Source organism: Apteryx mantelli, chromosome 19, assembly GCF_036417845.1.
Source record: "Apteryx mantelli isolate bAptMan1 chromosome 19, bAptMan1.hap1, whole genome shotgun sequence".
NCBI lineage: Eukaryota > Metazoa > Chordata > Aves > Apterygiformes > Apterygidae > Apteryx > Apteryx mantelli.
Genome location: NC_089996.1, coordinates 10341151 through 10359528, shown reverse-complemented (window position 1 = coordinate 10359528; position 18378 = coordinate 10341151). Strand labels below are relative to the sequence as shown.

Below are 18378 nucleotides of genomic sequence, written 5' to 3'. Positions count from 1 at the left end.
CTGCTCACTCACCTGCTGGCCAAACAAGATTGAGGGGAGGGGAAAAAAAAAAGAAAAAAAGAATAAAACATGTCTCTTGTTGACTGGTACTTTTAAATTCTCCTCCCTTAGCAGAAATAACTAGCATTCTCTAGTCTTAATTGTTTCTGAGGCTGCAGTATGTCACGCCTTGGTTTCTTCCTGGCAAGTGATCTTCTGTAGAATTAATAGATGATCTAGAAACAGTCTCCCATCACAACATATCAGAAAAGAGGCACCCCAGTATTTGTAATCACTTTGTCAGGTCATAAAGAAGAATCTCCACTTAATCTGCATAAACAGGGGTATTTATTTCTTTAAAAAGAAAAGTAACAATTTATTTCCAGATAGAAAATGCTTCACTTTCCTGCTTTAGAGCACCTTTTTTCTTTAGATCCTCAAATAAAATAACCATTTTGCTCACCATTGAATCCAGCAGCCCATAAACCTGCAGCAGAAATTAACAGAAGATAGTTACAGTGAAAAAGCACCAAGAAATCTTGATGACAAGACTGACAGAACAGAGACATGGCTTCTCACATGGGAGCACATATACATACAGGCACACGCAGTCACATAAAAGTTGCTGCTTGCTAAAGATCTTAGCTCTAGTAATAACTTTTCTGGCTATGAAGTGTGTTTAACATTATCTGAGATACAATTAATTCTGCTGATCCCTCAAGAGTCTGCAAGCATGTTAAAGACATCCCAGATAGAAATCCCGCACGTGGCTGGATTTATGTTAACAGATTTCAGGCTGGAATAAAGGACATCTTACCTTGTATTTCGCACTTACCTTGCTACAGAATCATGGGCATATGTTTGCCAGTTTTCTGAAGTTAACAAAATGCTTACTTTTCCACCTAGCTTCATCATAAGCTTACAAGCAAAGAACAAGAAATGAAGACAGATATAAGCTTTGGCCAGACTCACTTCAATATAAAGTTTTTCCTGGTATTTCCCAAACAAAACAGGGTCCACTGGGTCCTCATGAGGTTCTACTGCATCTGCAGCTACAGTTTCCACAGGTTGTGGTACCTCTTTCACCTCCTGGGATACACTGGAAGATTTTAGCTTTTTCCCATCTTTTAACTTTCTGCTGTTTGGACGTTCCTATTCAGAGATGGGAAAAAAAAAAAGAGAAAAACGAAAGTACAGCAAGATGCCCCTCAGAAACAGCACCTCTTTCAAAGGACAGGAAGTGAGCTCAAATTCAGAATACACAGTCTCGGAAGATATCACGCTGTCCCCAGAACCCAAGGCGTTGTTTTCAATATACATCCTAACACATACCTCTTTCTCTTTCCCTGATGTCTTTGTTCTTTTTTTGTCTTCTTTATCCCTACCACCAACTAACCTTCTCTCTTCTTTCTTAGTGGTTATTTTGTCTTCCTTGTCTCCTTTTACAGGTTGCTGTATTTCCACTACAAAAGAAAGAATTCCAATAATCCAAAAGCAACGTTTTCATATTTAGAAAGACAAACCCACTACATCCATGCAATGTAAGTACATTATTTTAGCAACGTATTTTCCTATTTTTATTAATTTGAGCCATAATGCACTGACAAAACCATGACACTGAAAAGTACTTTGTTCAAATAAGGATTGAACAGGTCTAAAGCATATAGCAGAACAAGCTTGTAAAACAGCTAACAATGAGATAGGGGTTTTTGGTTTAGTTTTGTGCAAGAACTAGGGCTAAATCTAGCTAAATTAAAAGGCATATTTGTTTTTATGACACCATACCACAGATCACAGTTAGCATCATGCAATATATCATTTCTTCTGATGCATTTCTGATAAAGGCTTTGAGGGGCGAACTGCTAAAGTTGCCATTTCAGCTGAAATTCACCAAGTTTTCTGGATTTCAAACAGTCCATAGAAACCAGTTGCCACGCTAAAACTACCATTTACCTGTTTCTTCTGGAACGATGTCTGCACAGGCGTCCTTTTCAGGCATGCCCAGCAGGCACCTCAGCATTACAGAGCGACTTACCAGACCATCAATCGTTTCACGCCACAACTGGAGACTGAGAAACAAAAGTATCAGAATCAGAAGGGGGACGACACAGCAAAAGTCCATTGTGGGGTTGAAAGGGAGAGGCAGGGCCATCTTATTTTACCCAGTGCCCATGAATGAAGGCATCTTACAGCTAAGAAGAGCTACTGCTCTGCCCAACTAACCCAATAAAATAGCATCCAACATTTAAAAAGCTGTGTAAAGGGAGGCTAAATTACTTTCCTGAGGTTAGAACCTCCACGGTCTCAATGTCTTGCAAGTCAATGGGCTTATATTCACCCATAAATATTACTGTGAAACTAGGTCTCCTTCTCTTCAACATGACACACACATGTTGGTGAATCTGCAGCAATCTGCTCTCTATATATACCAAGATGTACGTGCCTCCTCATACAGAAAGGACTAGAGACTGTTATGGTTACAGTGTTAAAGCTTGAGCAAAAAACAGACAGACTGTACAAGAATACTGTAATCTGAGCATAATGGTAGAGAAAATTACCCAATGGTTTTATAAATATAGTCTAGAATATTCTTGCCACAAATAATCTCGTATACTTCCCAAAATTACAGGAATTTAATATTTGAGACTTATCTCCAGAATAAAGTGGCATCTGGGACCTAGACAGCTGCTACAATTAATGTATAAAAACACAGCATAGAGAAGATTTCTAGACCACATATAATTATCTGCTCTCTGAATCACAAAGCTTGCAATGGAGCTGGCTAAGGCTGTTGATCATAGAAGGCGTGTACAAGGTTTATCTTGCAAAGGTAACGCACCAGGTTTGATACAAAAGATCTGACTGAGTTGGCCTCTGTTCAACACATAGCTCTAGTGCTGCCTTATTGAGCTGGATCAGTGCTGCTTCTCGCTGCTCCTCCTCAGGGATTGCCCGTATAGCCTGATGTAACAGAAAACACAGGGTCCATGAAACATTTCGCAGTCCTCGTTCCCAGTCATACAGACCCTGAACTCACTGGAGCACACCGTGGCTGTATTCCTGGACACCAGCCTGGACACCAGGGCCTGCAGGACACTTACACACCCAGGTGTGGCCTGCTGTACAGCTGGGATTTGGCCAATGTGCATACGTGATCCAAGATCTGGGAAGCAATCCCAGATCGCCCAGAGATAGATTTACCCACAGGAAGCCCCATTGCAACTTCAGAGGTACAGTTAGTCCTTGTGCTGGAGAATAAGGATTCTAGTGAATTAAAAGGGCTCAAAGTAAGGATTACTTATAAAGGCAGCTGAGAAGTTTCCAAGAGAGCACTGCAGAACAACTGTGCTGACAGAGTCCAAACCACCCTTGCTTTAATCTAGGGAGGTCTGTATTTTATCCACAGCCTGTCATGAGTGCCCCCTTAGTACTCTGATGAATAGGAAGGACTCTCCAAGGAGAAGAGCCTTTGGAGAAGTCACAGGAGGCTGCAGGATTAGCCTGCTCCCTCCTCCCCACATTCAGTTCTAGGATGACAGAAAGCTAACAGGGGACGAGCTTAAAATATCTATTACATTGTCTGGTTCTCTTTTCTTCTTCACACAACAGCCCTCAAAGTCTCTCCTGGGAATCTCTTTACAAGAGCACCGAGGGTGTGGTCAGCAGAGACAAAATACTTTTTTGCGACACATAATAAATCATCTCTAACACAAAGCACTTGGAAGTAGACCTTTGGGTGGGCTCACACTGGAGAGTGTCAGGCTATTTGTGAGGAAAATGAAAACACCATTAACTTATCATAGAGCTAGAGGGAACAGGGGCAATCACCTCCTTAAAGTCCTTGAAGGAAAGGTTCCATCCTGACTGGTTTGGTTCTTCTTCCTTCACGTTCATCATCTGACTCGGAATTGCCTCCAGAATGTTCTTCTGACCTAGGACCTCCTCTGTGGAGCTCTTTTGGGCAGGGAGAGCCTCTGAGATACTCTTCTCATATGTCATGTCCTTCGCAGTGCTCTTCTGGCCTGAGGGCACTTCCTCCTCAAAGGCTGAAGGAACAGCCATGTGCTGTCTCCACAGTTTATGGAGTTCTTTTACCACTTGATGCTGATAATGCAACTTTGAAAACATGAGGGAAGAAGGTAAATAGAGAAATGAGTTATGCCTTTCCTCCGCAAGTTTAATTCTTAAAGCCACCATGGCTGACTATGCCAGCCTCCAGAAACCCACGGATGCACCAGCCCTGCAAGTCTTCCTTCCCTGCTATTTCAGCTGTGTAGCCCATCAAATACGAAACTTCACCTCTGGATTCTTCTTGTGAAATAACTCTTCCTCTGTGAGGTAGGCATCCACAGGAGATGGGGTGCGCTCTGGGGTCCGAATCTGGTCAAGAAGTTCCTTCAGACTCTCTTCCACTATAACAGCACCCTCTCGAGCAGCCAGGTCAGTCTGAGGCACCACAACAAGCACAACATGTCTGAGTTCCCATTCCATATACAAACGCATGAACAAACTCCCATGTTAGTAAAAACATATATACATTATACAGGGTTACAACAACAAGAATAACTGCAAACCCCACTAAACAAAGCAATACTTATAATAGCTTTCCAAAGAAATCCCACAAAAATCCTCCAACAAAACTATACTTTCCAAAGCATGGTGTAATTTTCAATTTGTACCTTAACAGATATTGTATTGTACGACACACAGTCCCATCCCCGCTAGTAACTAATGAAATTCATTACCAAAGGAAAATTCATTTTTTAAAAGGACCAATGTGAGCAATTTAGGAGACACAATCACATCTTTATTAACAACACTACAATAGACTGTGGAGTTGTTCTTCCACTTTATCAAGTAAACCTGATTAAGTATGTACAGATGTTCAGTAAATAAATAAATCATCTCACTCTTGGTCCTAATTGCATAGCAATAAAAATACCATGTCATCCACTCCCTCCCTTATCCTCTATTTGCATAGTAAGTTCAAAGCTCACAGTTACCCAGTTGCATGCTTGGTTACCTCCAGTTTCTCTCTGAGGTCAGCCAATTTATCTTCATACACAGCAATTCCCCAAAGGGACACCTGCAGCAGAGCTCCTCCTAATAACAGAGGATGTGTCCTAAATTCCCAGGACTCACTGAAAATTCCTGCTTTCTCTGACTTGAAAAAAACTGAAAACTTCCTAGTTTCTCCAGGCAAAATTATACCTGCAATAACAGAGAAAGGGTATCAGTCTGTAAGAAACCCAATTGTTTTCCAAACACCCTGATGAGTCTTTTCATCTCTTTTTGACAGTTTCCCCATAGCTTTGCTGTTTATCACACTTCATCCATCTATTGCTCCTTCCAGATTTACTCCCACTTGCCATGTTACTGAGCTGGTATTTTTTCCACTGCACGCTCCTTTTACAGTGAGCTCAGCACTCTCACTGGCAGATTATGCAGTTTGCAATCAGAAAATGATTCACTTTTAGACATTCCACCCATTTACATTCAGAGTAGGACCAAAATCCTTTTCTTTAAATCCCATGAAAGGGATCTGCCTCACACACCTTTTTGGCATTAGCTCTAAGGCCCAGGGTAGCTTTCTAAGGAGAAGCACCAGCAGGCTGGCTCTGCCATTAGTCAGACTCAGCAACTCCTGAATGCATGTGCTCTCTGGTATATGTACAAAGGTCTCAGAGATCAGCAGTTCTCCTACCTGGTCTGGTATTAAAGTAAAAATACTGTATCCCCTTCTTTGTTTCTCTGAAGGGAATTTGCTGGGGAAGCCTCCTCCAGCTATACCAGATGGCAGCCGTGCCATCATTGCTCACTGTCAGGGAGCTTTCAGCTCTTTCACCAGCCACAATCTCAAAGGTGAGCCGGGCAGCAATGCCAATTTCATCCTACAAGGAAGAGGAAAGGACAAAGATAACAATTTCTACTCTATTTGGCAGGATTTATCTTGCCTGAAGTAATATCACAGATGTAGGGTTGAACCTTGGTAGGAGAACCTGTAAGGCAGGTCCAGGCAAGTGGTCATTATATAGAGCCTGGGAGTCTGAGCTTCACACCACAGACACAGCAACTGCTTCTGCTTTGAGATCCCTCCAGAGCAAACGTAGAGATACTCTATTACGCTCAGAATAAATCGCTCATTCTCTGCCCTGGGAGTGATACTCATTGTACAGCTGTGACTTGGGAACTAAAGCAGGTTTAACTTGACTAGACAATAAAAAGTGCATGTTTACCCTGTAAGAAGTGGTGCTGTTGATCCAACGAGCAGGCTGGCCACAGAAATCTAAAGATGGACCCAGGACTGATTCTGGAACCACATCGGGATAGTCTGTAAAGGGGTCTCTGCTAAACAAAATAATAGCCAGTGTTTTGTGGAGCAAAAATTCATTTTAATATAGGGAAGAATCAAAGGGCTGTTGCTGTGTAAGAAATAACCGCCTGACTAGTGCTTCTGCCCAGTCCTCTCTTTATGGACAGAGCCCTGCAGATCGGGTTCCCCATAGGTAAACAAACTCCCGTTAGAGACTTGTCACCATCAAGGAGGACAGGACAGCCAGAACAATACAAAGAAGAACGATACCTGCCTCAGGAAGGCTGAGGGCACATGACTGAATAAGGAGAAATGGCCCTAGGGTTGTACTGTGGTGGGGGGGCATGGATGTGGAAGGCTGGAAAAAGACGACCAGATGGAGACAATTTGGAGCAGAATCTCCATCCTGTCTAAAATAAGCTCTGGAGCCACACAGAGAAAAGACTGGAAGAACAGCCTTAAAAAAAAAAAAACAACCTTTTCTCTGATTCTTGCTCTTTAATTGCTAGGCCCCAAGGCACAAAGAAACTGCTTTATCCCTAAATCTGGTGATTTTAAAGTTAAAACATGCCTTTTATCAGGCCCCAGTTGAGACTCCTCTCCATTCCAGATAAGGAAAGCTAAGGACACCCTTACAGACTGATGGTGCATATCCAAAATTCCTTATTTCTATTATGAAATACAACTTACAGGTTCTCAGACTCTTCAGAGGTGGTGGAATGTGGAAAAGGCTGTGTTGAGACAGATGTGAAAGGCTGGCCTTTACCAATCACCTCCAGTCCATCCAAATCCTGGACATAAAGAAAAATGACCAACTCACAATTTTCCTTTTTATACAGAAAGAAAGTTAGAATATTAGACTAATATACCAATTCAATCAAGAACAAGTAAAGTGAAGTTCAGGTGTCTTGCTCCTAGAACTGTTTCTAGATGTAGACAATGAATGTTTAAGAGACAGAGGAAGGAATCAATTCTGGGTCTTCTGAGAATCATAGATGACTGCATTCCCCACTACAAATGCTGCCAGCATGGAAAAGCTCCCTTCTCCACATCGTTCTCATCCCCACCACCAGGTTTCAGAAAGAAAAGATGAGGCTTGCTCTTTTTTTTTAAGAGGAGGGGCTACCTGTCTTCAGGAGAGAAGATTTTGGATGAGAGTCTTTCAGGTGGGTAAAGATGTCTTCCTTCTGCTTGAGGCACTAAATCAAAGTCCTATACCAGTGTTCAGTATATTTTTTATTGCCTAGGTCTTGGCAGCTGCATACTGCTGGTTTGGGGTCCTATTCTGAGGCACCTAGCCCATTCCATGCATCACTTTGGGAGGCTAAACATCCCTTTTCATGGCTGTGATTCCCCTCTGGAATGTGAGGGCTTCCAAGATAAGTACTGCATGGCTAAGTTCTAGATTTTTAATCTTTTTTCAGATCCAGTCCCTCGTCAATTTTATGTTACTCTATAGCCTGTGACATGAGAAGAGCGATAAAATGTGCTTGCTCCTCCAGTCTTACCGGCTCATAAAAATCCAGCTCCTCTAGGATGGATTTTAGCTCTTGCCGTCGATGTTTCAAGAAAAGACTCTTATCCCAGGTTAGACGGAAAGGGGCCTTCTTTGGAGACTTCAAACCTGTGGAAATACCCATACAAGAGTTCACTGTCTACACCCCCAAACACCTGTTTATTTCATCCTCTGCCATAACTTTGGTCTCACAGTGCTTTAAAGATTCAGCCCCATTAGCCTGAACTTTTATGAACTTTACTGTAGCAATACCCTGGGCAAGTTGCAGAAGTTACAGTAATACAGTCTTCCATGAAGTAAGTCTACCCCTGTAGTGACTGGGGGCCCAACTGAGGATGACTGGGAAGTACCTTGTGCTGCAGCTATCAAAAGGGAAACGGTAACGCGAGCTTCTGTGCTAGTAGGAGCCACTATGTCATTCTGTTGTTCCACACTCATACCCCATTTCTGTGGTATCACCACTCTGACATTCCCTTACTTGTTTCCATCCGGACAGTCTGAGGTTTCCCCACACGAGTGATTGGCTCCGGGTAGCCACGTTCTCTTTGAGGCAGCGTCATCATCAGGCCAGTGAGTTCATCTCCAATACGCTCAGGTTGGCTCCAGAACTCGCTCCCCCTTCGGTAGCCCTAGTGTGCAAAACAAGCCTCCTACTGATGCTTTCAGATACACACAGCCTGCCTGTTAGTTTCCCAGGGACTGGATGCTAAAAAGCAGAAAGTGTCTCACTCTGTTTATAGGGATATTTTAAAAGTCCATAAATTAATCACTTTCTGCAGAATAAGCCAAAATTTCTGTTAGGCTGCTGTCAAAGACAAAATAAGACCTCCTCCTACCTAGTACAAGGGAAATATTGGCTAAATGAAGGCCTAATGATATAAAATAATGCATCACATAGATGCAGATCCTCTGAAAGTGCTATAAATATAAAAATTTAACCATAGTATATGCCCATAATCCTCCTGACTTACCCCCACACCTTTCTCAATGAGCATCCCTAAAATTCAAGCCTGAAGCCGTCAGATCTTTCTGGCCCTGGAATAGTAATTCCAGCACATCCCCATGCCATCTCTCTGGTGCATGTCAGCCCATGGTAAGAATCAAGACATGGCACTTGCCCACAAACTGCAGTTCATTAGTAAGGAGCCAAAACACAGCATTGCTTTCCTCGACTAATAGATACAGCACAGTTAATGTTTTTATTTTTAAAATCATTGAAAGCTTTACTTACATTCTAGGCTGAAAGACTTAGAGTGACTTTGATAAATATCTAATGACAGCTCTTCAGAGATGTTATTCACAGCACTAATAGCTTAGCCATTTCACAAGGGCAACGTAAGCAGGACCCAGGGGAAGCGAGGCTCTCACCTTCCCAGGAAGCAGGGCAGGGAGACTACGGTCAATGAGCTCACGTTCTTCCTGGATTTGCCTGTAATCATCTGAGATGTTCATCAACAACTCATTCTCTGGCTTCTGCAGAATTTCTAAAAAAAAGGAAAGCCAAATCATCAGCGCTGCCCCTCTCCTGGAGGCACCCCTTGCCATTACTATTGTTCCCTTGTAACCTCCCTAGAACCACCCTCACCAAATCTACTGTCCTACCCGCAGCCAGAGCCACCAGCTCACGTCCCCGCAGCCTCCAAGACTCTCTAGAGGCACTAGCAGCACAGGGAGCTCTGGGAACATGGGGGTAGACTGCAACAGCATCAACCCCAGTCTGCTATGACCATTACAACTTGTTGTGATGCCATCTAGCTCCCCCATTTCCACACAAAATTTCATACAACAAGGTCTCAGCTTTACTCACTTCCCAGATATTTCTCCTGCTTTTTCCTGATTTCCATATGACGATGCCAATTTCGGAGAGCTTTGTGCTGTGATGGTGGGGTCTGATGAACCTTTTTCTTCTCTCCTCCCCATTTCTCTTTCAAAGCTACTGCTATAACATCTTGAGGAGAATCCTCAATAAATTCTGCTATCTGAAGAGAAAGGAAACGTTAGATTAACCTCCCGAAGCACACACTACCACCACGATAAAAATGGGAGAGGGAAGGAGAAAAGAATTCTTCAGACTGACAGTACCTTTACCTAATCACTCTAAGGGGAACAGAAATAGCGCATTATGAGCACACACAGACAGTGGAAGTCTGTCTGAGTAACTGGACTCAGGCAATGGTGTTGCTGCATCACCAGTTCTTCCCACGCTAGCCTGACGCTGTCAGCAGAAGCACAAAAGGAAGAGGAAGCTTCTGTAACTCTTTCTTCCATGACCTCCTTCTGCACACAGGGCTTCTAAACCTGCTGGTGCAGTTTCTCTGAAGCAAGCGCTCCCCACGTGGCATAACGAGGTTGGGAAAACCACCTCTCAGGCCTGACCTGTTCCTGACAGGTGCTGAATTAAATCAAAAGGTACTGTACACACTGCACTCCACCTCTAGAAAAGTGTTGCATGGCAGCATTTTCATCACTTGACAAACCAACCTGAGTGTTTCCTCTGGCTAAGGCTTCCCTCTTGAACTCCTGGAGACTTCCTAAAATGTGATGAGGGAGAAGCTCTTCATAGCCATCACCAAATAGTCCTGGTCCTACAAAATAAAAAGCCAGACTCAGGTCGCTAAAGGTAGGTTTGACAAAACCAAAAGTCAAAGGTAAGACATGAAGCTTAATCCTACCAAAAAAACTCAGTGGTTCCCCAGAAGCCTCTGGAATAGCAGGATATGCTACTAGGAGTTGCATCTTCTTCTTTGTGTCTTTGGGTTGATGTTTTCGAACAAGGAATTTCCTGCTAACTGGAATTCTCTCATCATCACAGGGAAGGCGTGGAGGATGGAGCTACAGAGAATAAACAATCACAGTGTAATTAGGCATACACTGACCCATCTCCATTCCTTCAGATCTTTTGGGGATAAGCACAGAAACTACATGACTCACACATGATCTGGGGAGCCCTATCTGTACACTTTGTTCCTCCTCAAAGAGATGTGCTACGGACTGTATAGATACCAATTCAGTTACTATCTTAATCCTCCTGACTGCTGTAAAATGGGGGCAGGGAAAAGAGTTTTAAATGGCTTTCTCAAGGATTTTCTGCTGTATCTCTTGGTGTCAAATGTGTCTACTCACACAGGTGATAGTTACTAAACAACATATGCTTCTCATGAGATAAGAACACTGGAAATGTAATTTTGAAGGGACAGGCAACTTGTTCTTCCCTTTTAAAAGATCATTTAGTATTCCTTTATGCTTAAGAACTGAGCTTGATGATCTGACAAGTCATAAAAAGCAGGACAGACAAAATGGAATGAACTCCAAGCGTTCTTTTTGGTTCAAATGAATGTTCAGGATTCTCTGTTACACACAACAAAAGGAAAGTTTCAGTGAAGGTAGCTGTTTCTATCAGTAAAAATACATACTTTCTCCAGGTCCTCCACCTTAATTGCAAGCGCTTGGATTTCATCTCCTTGCAGAACACACGGAACAGGCTCAGGCTCCTCTGCAATTGTTGGAGAGGACACTTCAAATGTTTTCACCTTTTTCTTGTCTGAAATACAAGTGAAAGGACCTCTTCCTCAGTCTCCCAAGGAAACCCAATCTTCCTCTTTCAGTCTGGCTTCAAGTCATTTTCAGCTGAACTACTTTTTCAAGGTTTCGTGGAACAATCAGATTCAGCATCCCTTTTACTTAGAAAATCAGATTCTGAGACGCTACAAGAACCAAAGTGAGTCACTGGGATTCAGCTGTCTTATGTCTAGATAAGAGGCAATGAATTAGATGCAACCAGTACAGCTATGTGGAGCAGAATGAATTCCAAAATTTCCTACTCTGGTTGCAAATGCAAGCACACAGCTTCAGTGCAGAGTTGTACTACATTATGGTCACTAAGCAAAACCCAGTTACATATAAAAAACAACCAGCTCTTCAGTATACCCTAAATAGCGAAAAGACCTTCAGAACCATTTAGTGATTGCCATCAGCATGGACAACCACAACTCAGGGAACGGGCTGGAGGCAATCTTGTATCAGTTTTGTTTCTCCCATAACTCTAAACCTGTAGATCCTTCCAGCTAGGACCACCTTTTTGAGAGACACAACACGTAGTCTTTACAGTTAAAACATAAATAAGTAAGAGAATGCCGACCGTGCTGATAAGTGGCTACTTATAACTGTCTTTGATACATATGGTGCATGTGTTCGGAACGGCAGGGACCACCGAGTTAGTCCTGCGGCCCGGTGGGCGCCCCCGGGCCGGGCGCGGCCACCCCACGGCGGGGTCGGGGCTGGGCCTCAGCCGCGGCGGCCCGGCCCGACCCGGGCTCGCGGCGCCCCAGGGCCTCCCCGCGGCGCAGCCCCCGGGCCCGGCCGGCCCCTACCCGGGGGGGTTCTGACGCGAGGCTCCTTCTTGTTCGGCTGGGCCGAGTCGGAGGCCGAGGCGGCCGAGAGCGCCCGGAGGCCCCGCGCCTCCTTCCTCGGGCCGCGGCCTGGCGGCAGCAGCATCCCGCAGGCCGCCGGGCGCCATGGCAACGGCGGCAGGACACCACCGAGACACCGCCGCGCGACTAGAGAGTCGCCGCCCGGACTCTATGCTACCACTTCCGGAGGGCGGTAGCAGGGCCCCCGCTGCACGCATGCGCCCGCCGCCCGGCCGACAGCAAGCCCCGCCCCAAGACTTTATGTCCTGCGCGTGCGCAGTGCGAAAGGGCGCCGGGCCGTGCCTGCAGCGCCGAGCGCTGGGCGCTGTAGCACCCTGCACGGGGCAGGGCCGTGCAACGCACGGGAACGGTTATGCAATGCACAGGGGAAGGCTGTGCAATGTGTGAGGCAGGGCTGTGCAATGCAAGGGACAGGGGCGTGCAATGCACGGGGGAGGCTGTGCAATAAACAAGGCAGGGCTGTGCAATGCACAGCAGAAACTTGTGCAACGCACAGGGGACGGTTGTGCAATGCGTGGGGCAGGACTGTGCAATGCCCTGGACAGTCCCTCACTGAGGTTCGTTTCCCTGGGCCTAGCGCACAGCTCCTGTACCACCCACACACCAGCATGTTGCTGTTGGTTCAGCCCAAAGGATTGGCCACGTTGAATTTCCGGAGCAATGGGAAACCCCAAGGACAAGTTAAGCCATTTCGGGGTTTTGGATCCTTCAACTGGTCCCTGTTGCTGCGCTGCCTCATCCCTCCCTCCATCGTGTTGCAAGGACCTGCAATGCAGACTCCTATCAGAGAGCGTTTCGGTACCCCCATCCCCGGCGGCATGCAGCAAGCGGCAGCAGCTCTGCTAGCGCCACACTGTCCCCATGCTCCCCAGCGTCGGTGCGGTCGCGGGGGGCCCTAGCCGCAGGCTGCCCCAGCACCGCCAGTCCCCCACCCCAGGAGCAGGCACACACCCAAGTTCCCAAAATCCTCTTAAAGAGGCGCCTGGAAAGATGCTGCAAACTCGTGGGTGCATGGCCCAGTGCTTTCCAAAATACCCCAAAATCCCTTCTGCTGTGCAACCTGCGGCAGGTCCCTGGCTGACATAGGCCCGTGCGGCAGGGTTCACTGCGGCGGGCGGCCGTGGGCAGCAGCGTCCTGCAGAGCTGGGCAAAACGGCCGGGCTGAGCCCAGGAGCTGACACATCTCGGCCGCGCGACCCCCGGCTGGGCGGCGATGCTCTGAAAAGGGCTTTTTGCCCGCATTAGGAATAGGGAGAGATGCGTCCGGCGCTGGCAGAGCAGAGCCGCACCGCTCCGACGAGGAGCTGATGTTAAAACCAATTAACGTTAAAACCAATTCATGCACCGCGGGCACGCACCGACATCCGCTGCAATGCTAAAACAGTTTATTTGCTTTTTCTTCTCTGCAGGCCTGCAAACGCTGCTCGTGCACCCGCGCCTGGCCGGCCCCGGGGATCGACCTCGAGAGCTGGCGCCTCCATCGCCTCCTTGGGGGCCGGGTCCCGCCGTCACCACTAGGACGGGGGTGCCGGGGTGGCGTTGCAGGCCCAGCGCCGCTGCAGCTGGCACAGCAGGGCCGGCAGCAGCGAGTCCAGCACGGCCAGCCCTTCCCAGGAGCACCGCAGGCCGCTGCGGACGAGACGGCTCAGCCCCCAGCGGTGGCGGCGGCAGTGCCGGCAGCGCCGCGCGGGGGATCCCGGCCCCACTGCCCCGCTCACCTGCCGTCCAGGACGAGCCAGCCCTGCTCCGCCAGCTCCCTCGCCTCCCCCGGCGCCCCGAACACGTCCCAGAGGCTCAGGTGCGGGGAGAACTCCTGCCAGTGCTGCCCGGAAAAAATATAAAAAATTTTAAAAATTTAAAATTTTTTAAAGATAAATAAATAAACGAGACGCGGCGTGTGCAGAGTCGCGGGCGGCGCGGGGTCCTCACCTGGTGCGTGATGCCCACGTCGGTGCGCAGCCCCAGGATGAGCACCTCCTCCAGGCTGCGAGGCAGGAGAGGCTGGAGGGGGGCGGCGAGGGCCGGGCGCCCCCCGCCGCCGCCACCGCCATCCCCGCCGCCGCCATCCCCGCCGCCGCCGCCGCCGCCGTACTCACAGCTGGAGCGGGCTCAGCGGCGCCCGCCGCCGGGTGCCGTGCCCCGCCGCCCGCACCTCCCGCATCCAGGCGTCCGGCTCCGGCGTCTGCGTCCTGGCCTCCCGCTGCGTGCGGCCCTCGGCCCGCGGCACGAACCGCCCGTGGGCCCCTGCGGGCGGCAGGGCGGGCTGCGTCGGCCTCCCGCCGTGCCACGCCGTGCCGCACCGCGCCGCCATGCCGTGTCACGCCGCCGCTTACCTGGCCCCACGCCCACGTAGGGCCGGGCCCGCCAGTAGGAGAGGTTGTGGGTGCTGAGGGCGCCCTGCGCGCGGGGAGGAAAGACGGCGGCGTGGGGGCGAGGTGGGCGCAGGGCCGGCCGCGGGGCCGAGCGGCGCCGGCCTCACCTGGCGGGCGAAGTTGGAGACCTCGTAGTGGCGGAAGCCGGCGGCCGCCATGGCCGCCCGGGCGGCCTCGTACATGGCGGCCAGGCGGCGGGGCGCGGGCAGCAGGCCGCGGCGCACCCGGGCCCGCAGCGGCGTGCCGGGCTCCAGCGTCAGCTGGTACAGCGCCACGTGGTCGTCGCAGAGCTCCAGCGCCGCCGCCAGCCGCCGGGCCCAGCCCGCCGGGCTCTGCCGCGGCAGCCCGAAGATGAGGTCCAGCGAGGTGCGGCCGGGGAAGAGCCCGCGGGCCGCCGCCAGGGCCGCCCGCGCCTCGGCCGCCGTGTGGTCCCGGCCCAGGAGCCGCAGCTCGGCGTCGTCCAGCGACTGCGGGGAAGCGGCGGAGAGGGAGGGAGTGGGGTGCGGGGCGCGGGGCCGCGGGGCGCCGGGGCCGCTCTCACCTGCACGCCCAGCGAGAGGCGGTTGACGCCGGCCGCCTTGAAGGCGGCGAGGCGGCGGGCGCCGGCGGAGCTGGGGTTGGCCTCCAGGGTGACCTCGGCGTCGGCGGGCAGGTGGGCCGCCCCGGCGATGGCCTCCAGCACGGCGGCCACGGTGCCGGCGCTGGCCAGGCTGGGGGTGCCGCCGCCGAAGAAGACGGAGGTGACGCTGCCGGGCGGAGGATGGGGAGCTTCAGGCAGCCGCGGAGGCCAGACCCCTGCGCCGTGCCGTGCCGTGCTGTCCCGGCGCAGCGCGCACCCACCTCTGCACCTGGCCCAGGCGGAGCAGGGTGCGGGCCTCGCGCTCCAGGCAGGCCCGCACGGCCGCCTCGTCCACGGCCCGCGGCACGTACTTGTTGAAGTTGCAGTAGGTGCAGAGCTTCCGGCAGTAGGGCCACTGCGGGGCGGAGGAGCGGCGGAGCCCCCTGGGCAGCGGACGTGCCCCCGCTCCCCGGGGCGCCCCGGCATCAGGGTGACCGTGTGGGCGAGGCAGGTCCCCCGCCTGCGCCCCCCGCACGCATGTGCATGGCCCTCGGTCCCCATCTGTGCCCCACACCCGTGTGCAAGGCCCCAGGGCCCCCGCCTGCACCCCCCCACCCGTGTGCAATGCTCAGGGGCTCCTCGTGCAGCCCTCTAACATGTGCAAGGCCCGGCGAAGCCCATGTGCACTCCCCCCACGTGTGCAAGGCAGGGCCCCCACCTGCACCCCCTGCACGTGCAAGGCCCCAGGGCCCCCTACCTGTGCCCCCGACACGTGTGCAAGGCCCCGGGGCCCCACCTAAATCCCCCACACGTGTGCAAGGCCCCGGGGCCCCACATGCACTCCCCAGGCTTTCGCAAGGCCCAGGGGCTCCTCGTGCACCCCCCTAACATGTGCAAGGCCCGGGGAACCCCACGCGTGCCCCCCCCAGCTGTGCAAGGCACGGGGACTCCCATGTGCAACCTCAACACCAGTGTAGGAGACAGGGACCCCGCGTGTGCTCCCTCCACGTGCGCAAGGCACGGGGGCTCCCACGTGCACCCCCCCCACGTGTGCAAGGCAGGAGCAGCCCCCCCACGTGTGCTCTCCCCACGTGCACCCCCCCCCACGTGTGCAAGGCAGGAGCACCCCCCCCACGTGTGCTCTCCCCACGTGCAACCCCCCGCGCGTGTGCAAGCCCCGGGCCCCGCGGGCGCGGCTCGGCCCCGCTCACGTGCACGTAGACCGCGGCCGCCGTGGGCTCCGCCGGGGCCGGGGCCGGGGCCGGGGGCGCCGGGGTCTCCCCGCCGGGCCGGGCCGCAGCGAGCGCCGCCGCCGGCCAGCGCCAGCCCCGCGCCGCCATGGGGCACCGCGGACACGGGGGGGCGGCACCGGCACCGGCACCGACCGCGCTCCGCTCCGCTCCGCCCCGGCCGGTGTCCCGCCCCCGCGCCGCCTCCCTGCGCTGCGCCCAGCCCTGCACCATGACCTCTGCGTGCACCCTGCACCCAGCCCTGCACCCTCTGTGCACCCCTCTGTGCACCCAGCCCTGCACCCATAACCCCTGCGTGCACCTTGCACCCAGCCCTGTACCGATAACCCCTGTGCGCACCTTGCACCCAGCCCTGCACCCTCTGTGCACCCCTGCGTGCACCCAGCCCTGCACCCATAACCCCTGCGTGCACCCTGCACCCTCCGTGCACCCCTGCGTGCACCCAGCCCTGCACCCATAACCCCTGCGTGCACCCAGCCCTGCATCCATGGCCTCTGCGTGCACCCTGCACCCAGCCCTGCACCCTCTGTGCACCCCTCTGTGCACCCAGCCCTGCACCCATAACCCCTGCGTGCACCTTGCACCCAGCCCTGTACCGATAACCCCTGTGCGCACCTTGCACCCAGCCCTGCACCCTCTGTGCACCCCTGCGTGCACCCAGCCCTGCACCCATAACCCCTGCGTGCACCCTGCACCCTCCGTGCACCCCTGCGTGCACCCAGCCCTGCACCCATAACCCCTGCGTGCACCCAGCCCTGCATCCATGGCCTCTGCGTGCACCCTGCACCCAGCCCTGCACCCTCTGTGCACCCCTCTGTGCACCCAGCCCTGCACCCATAACCCCTGCGTGCACCTTGCACCCAGCCCTGCACCCTCTGTGCACCCCTCTGTGCACCCAGCCCTGCACCCATAACCCCTGTGCGCACCTTGCACCCAGCCCTGCACCCTCTGTGCACCCCTGCGTGCACCCAGCCCTGCACCCATAACCCGTGTGCATGCAGCTCTGCACCCATAACCCCTGCGTGCACCCTGCACCCAGCCCTGCACCCTCTGTGCACCCCTGTGTGCACCCAGCCCTGCACCCATAACCCCTGCGTGCACCCTGCACCCTCCGTGCACCCCTGCGTGCACCCAGCCCTGCACCCATAACCCCTGCGTGCACCCAGCCCTGCATCCATGGCCTCTGCGTGCACCCAGCCCTGCACCCTCTGTGCATCCTGTGCCTGTCCCTGTACCCCTGTGTGCACCCAGCCCTGGACCCTCTGTGTACCCTGCACCCAGCCCTGCACTGGCTCCTTGCACCCTGCACCCGTGGCCCTCGTGCACCCCCGGCAGTGACACCCCGGCTAGCATGGGGCAGGGGTGGTGCTCAAAGGCACTCGTGTGCGCAGGCCCCGTGCACTGGGTGCGAGCGCGGCTGCGCCGGAGCCCACTGGTCCCAGGTGTGTTTTTCAGTGCAAGCAGCCAGTGCTGCTTGGCCCCGGGGCCACCCCGGGGTGCAGGGCGGCAGGATCCTGCTCCTGGCACTGCTCCTCGCGCCACGCAGCCCACGGCTGCTCCCAGCTCTCGCCAGCGCAGCGGCGTTTGCTGCGGCCGCTCGAGTCCTTTGGGACTGGGCTGGGCTGCACGTGCTGAACGCCTCGATTTGGCCTCTGGAGCCGGGCTTTGGCTGGAAAGCGGAGCTTGGTGCAGCAAAGCCTCAGCCTCCTGCCCTTTAAAATCCCATTTTCTCGGCAGCTTAGCTGAAGCCGGTGGGTTTGGGGAGGAAGGCCACATGCAGCACCGCGTTTGGCCTGATGCTGGTACAGGAGCCAGCACGTCCTGGCATGACCGCAGCTGTGTCGTCCTGGGTTTCCTTTGCTGGGGGAATCTTCTCTCCTGCTTTAAGCTAAATTTGGAGCTGCTCCAGGTTGTTCTTATTAAGAACTTAAATTTATATGGTGTCTTTCATCCCAAAGT

The 18378-nt window shown here is 52.5% G+C and overlaps 2 protein-coding genes across 4 annotated transcripts; both read right to left on the bottom strand.

Moving 5' to 3' along the window:
• Positions 1-308: 308 nt before the first annotated feature.
• Positions 309-12318, bottom strand: MYCBPAP (MYCBP associated protein). 3 transcript variants are annotated; one of them, XM_067308366.1, is made up of 19 exons: positions 12179-12318; positions 11222-11349; positions 10481-10640; positions 10290-10393; positions 9616-9787; positions 9177-9292; positions 8287-8437; positions 7801-7916; positions 6983-7083; positions 6216-6327; positions 5684-5870; positions 5003-5190; positions 4279-4425; positions 3808-4095; positions 2819-2940; positions 1933-2048; positions 1312-1442; positions 952-1131; positions 309-466 (listed from the first exon to the last, which is right to left on the bottom strand). In XM_067308366.1, the coding sequence occupies exons 1-19, from the start codon at positions 12300-12302 to the stop codon at positions 356-358; spliced, it is 2754 nt and encodes a 917-aa protein (XP_067164467.1). In that variant the 5' UTR covers positions 12303-12318; the 3' UTR covers positions 309-355. The 3 variants fall into 3 exon arrangements, with proteins under 3 accessions (XP_067164467.1, XP_067164468.1, XP_067164469.1); XM_067308367.1 differs by having other exon boundaries at positions 6216-6324; XM_067308368.1 differs by lacking the exons at positions 309-466; positions 952-1131 and having other exon boundaries at positions 1334-1442; positions 2015-2048.
• A 1288-nt stretch (positions 12319-13606) lies between these two features.
• Positions 13607-16524, bottom strand: RSAD1 (radical S-adenosyl methionine domain containing 1). The gene is made up of 9 exons (XM_067308195.1): positions 16381-16524; positions 15451-15584; positions 15152-15356; positions 14718-15077; positions 14572-14635; positions 14335-14482; positions 14168-14222; positions 13957-14060; positions 13607-13867 (listed from the first exon to the last, which is right to left on the bottom strand). Exons 1-9 carry the CDS (start codon positions 16507-16509, stop codon positions 13753-13755), a joined length of 1314 nt encoding a protein of 437 aa, XP_067164296.1. The 5' UTR covers positions 16510-16524; the 3' UTR covers positions 13607-13752.
• Between the last annotated feature and the right edge of the window lie 1854 nt (positions 16525-18378).

What these genes read in the sequence shown, in the direction of transcription:
- RSAD1 (XM_067308195.1), bottom strand. Translation starts at nt 16,509, where the DNA reads ATGGCGGCGCGGGGCTGGCGCTGGCCGGCGGCGGCGCTCGCTGCGGCC. An exon ending in CGCCTGGGCCAGGTGCAGAG is followed by an intron (nt 15,357 to 15,450) that starts GTGGGTGCGCGC and finishes TCCGCCCGGCAG; the next exon opens with CGTCACCTCCGTCTTCTTCG. An exon ending in CTACGTGGGCGTGGGGCCAG is followed by an intron (nt 14,483 to 14,571) that starts GTAAGCGGCGGC and finishes TGCCGCCCGCAG; the next exon opens with GGGCCCACGGGCGGTTCGTG.
- MYCBPAP (XM_067308366.1), bottom strand. Translation starts at nt 12,302, where the DNA reads ATGCTGCTGCCGCCAGGCCGCGGCCCGAGGAAGGAGGCGCGGGGCCTC. An exon ending in CTGCCCTGCTTCCTGGGAAG is followed by an intron (nt 8,438 to 9,176) that starts GTGAGAGCCTCG and finishes TTTGCACACTAG; the next exon opens with GGCTACCGAAGGGGGAGCGA. An exon ending in TCTGAAGAGTCTGAGAACCT is followed by an intron (nt 6,328 to 6,982) that starts GTAAGTTGTATT and finishes TATTTTGTTTAG; the next exon opens with CAGAGACCCCTTTACAGACT.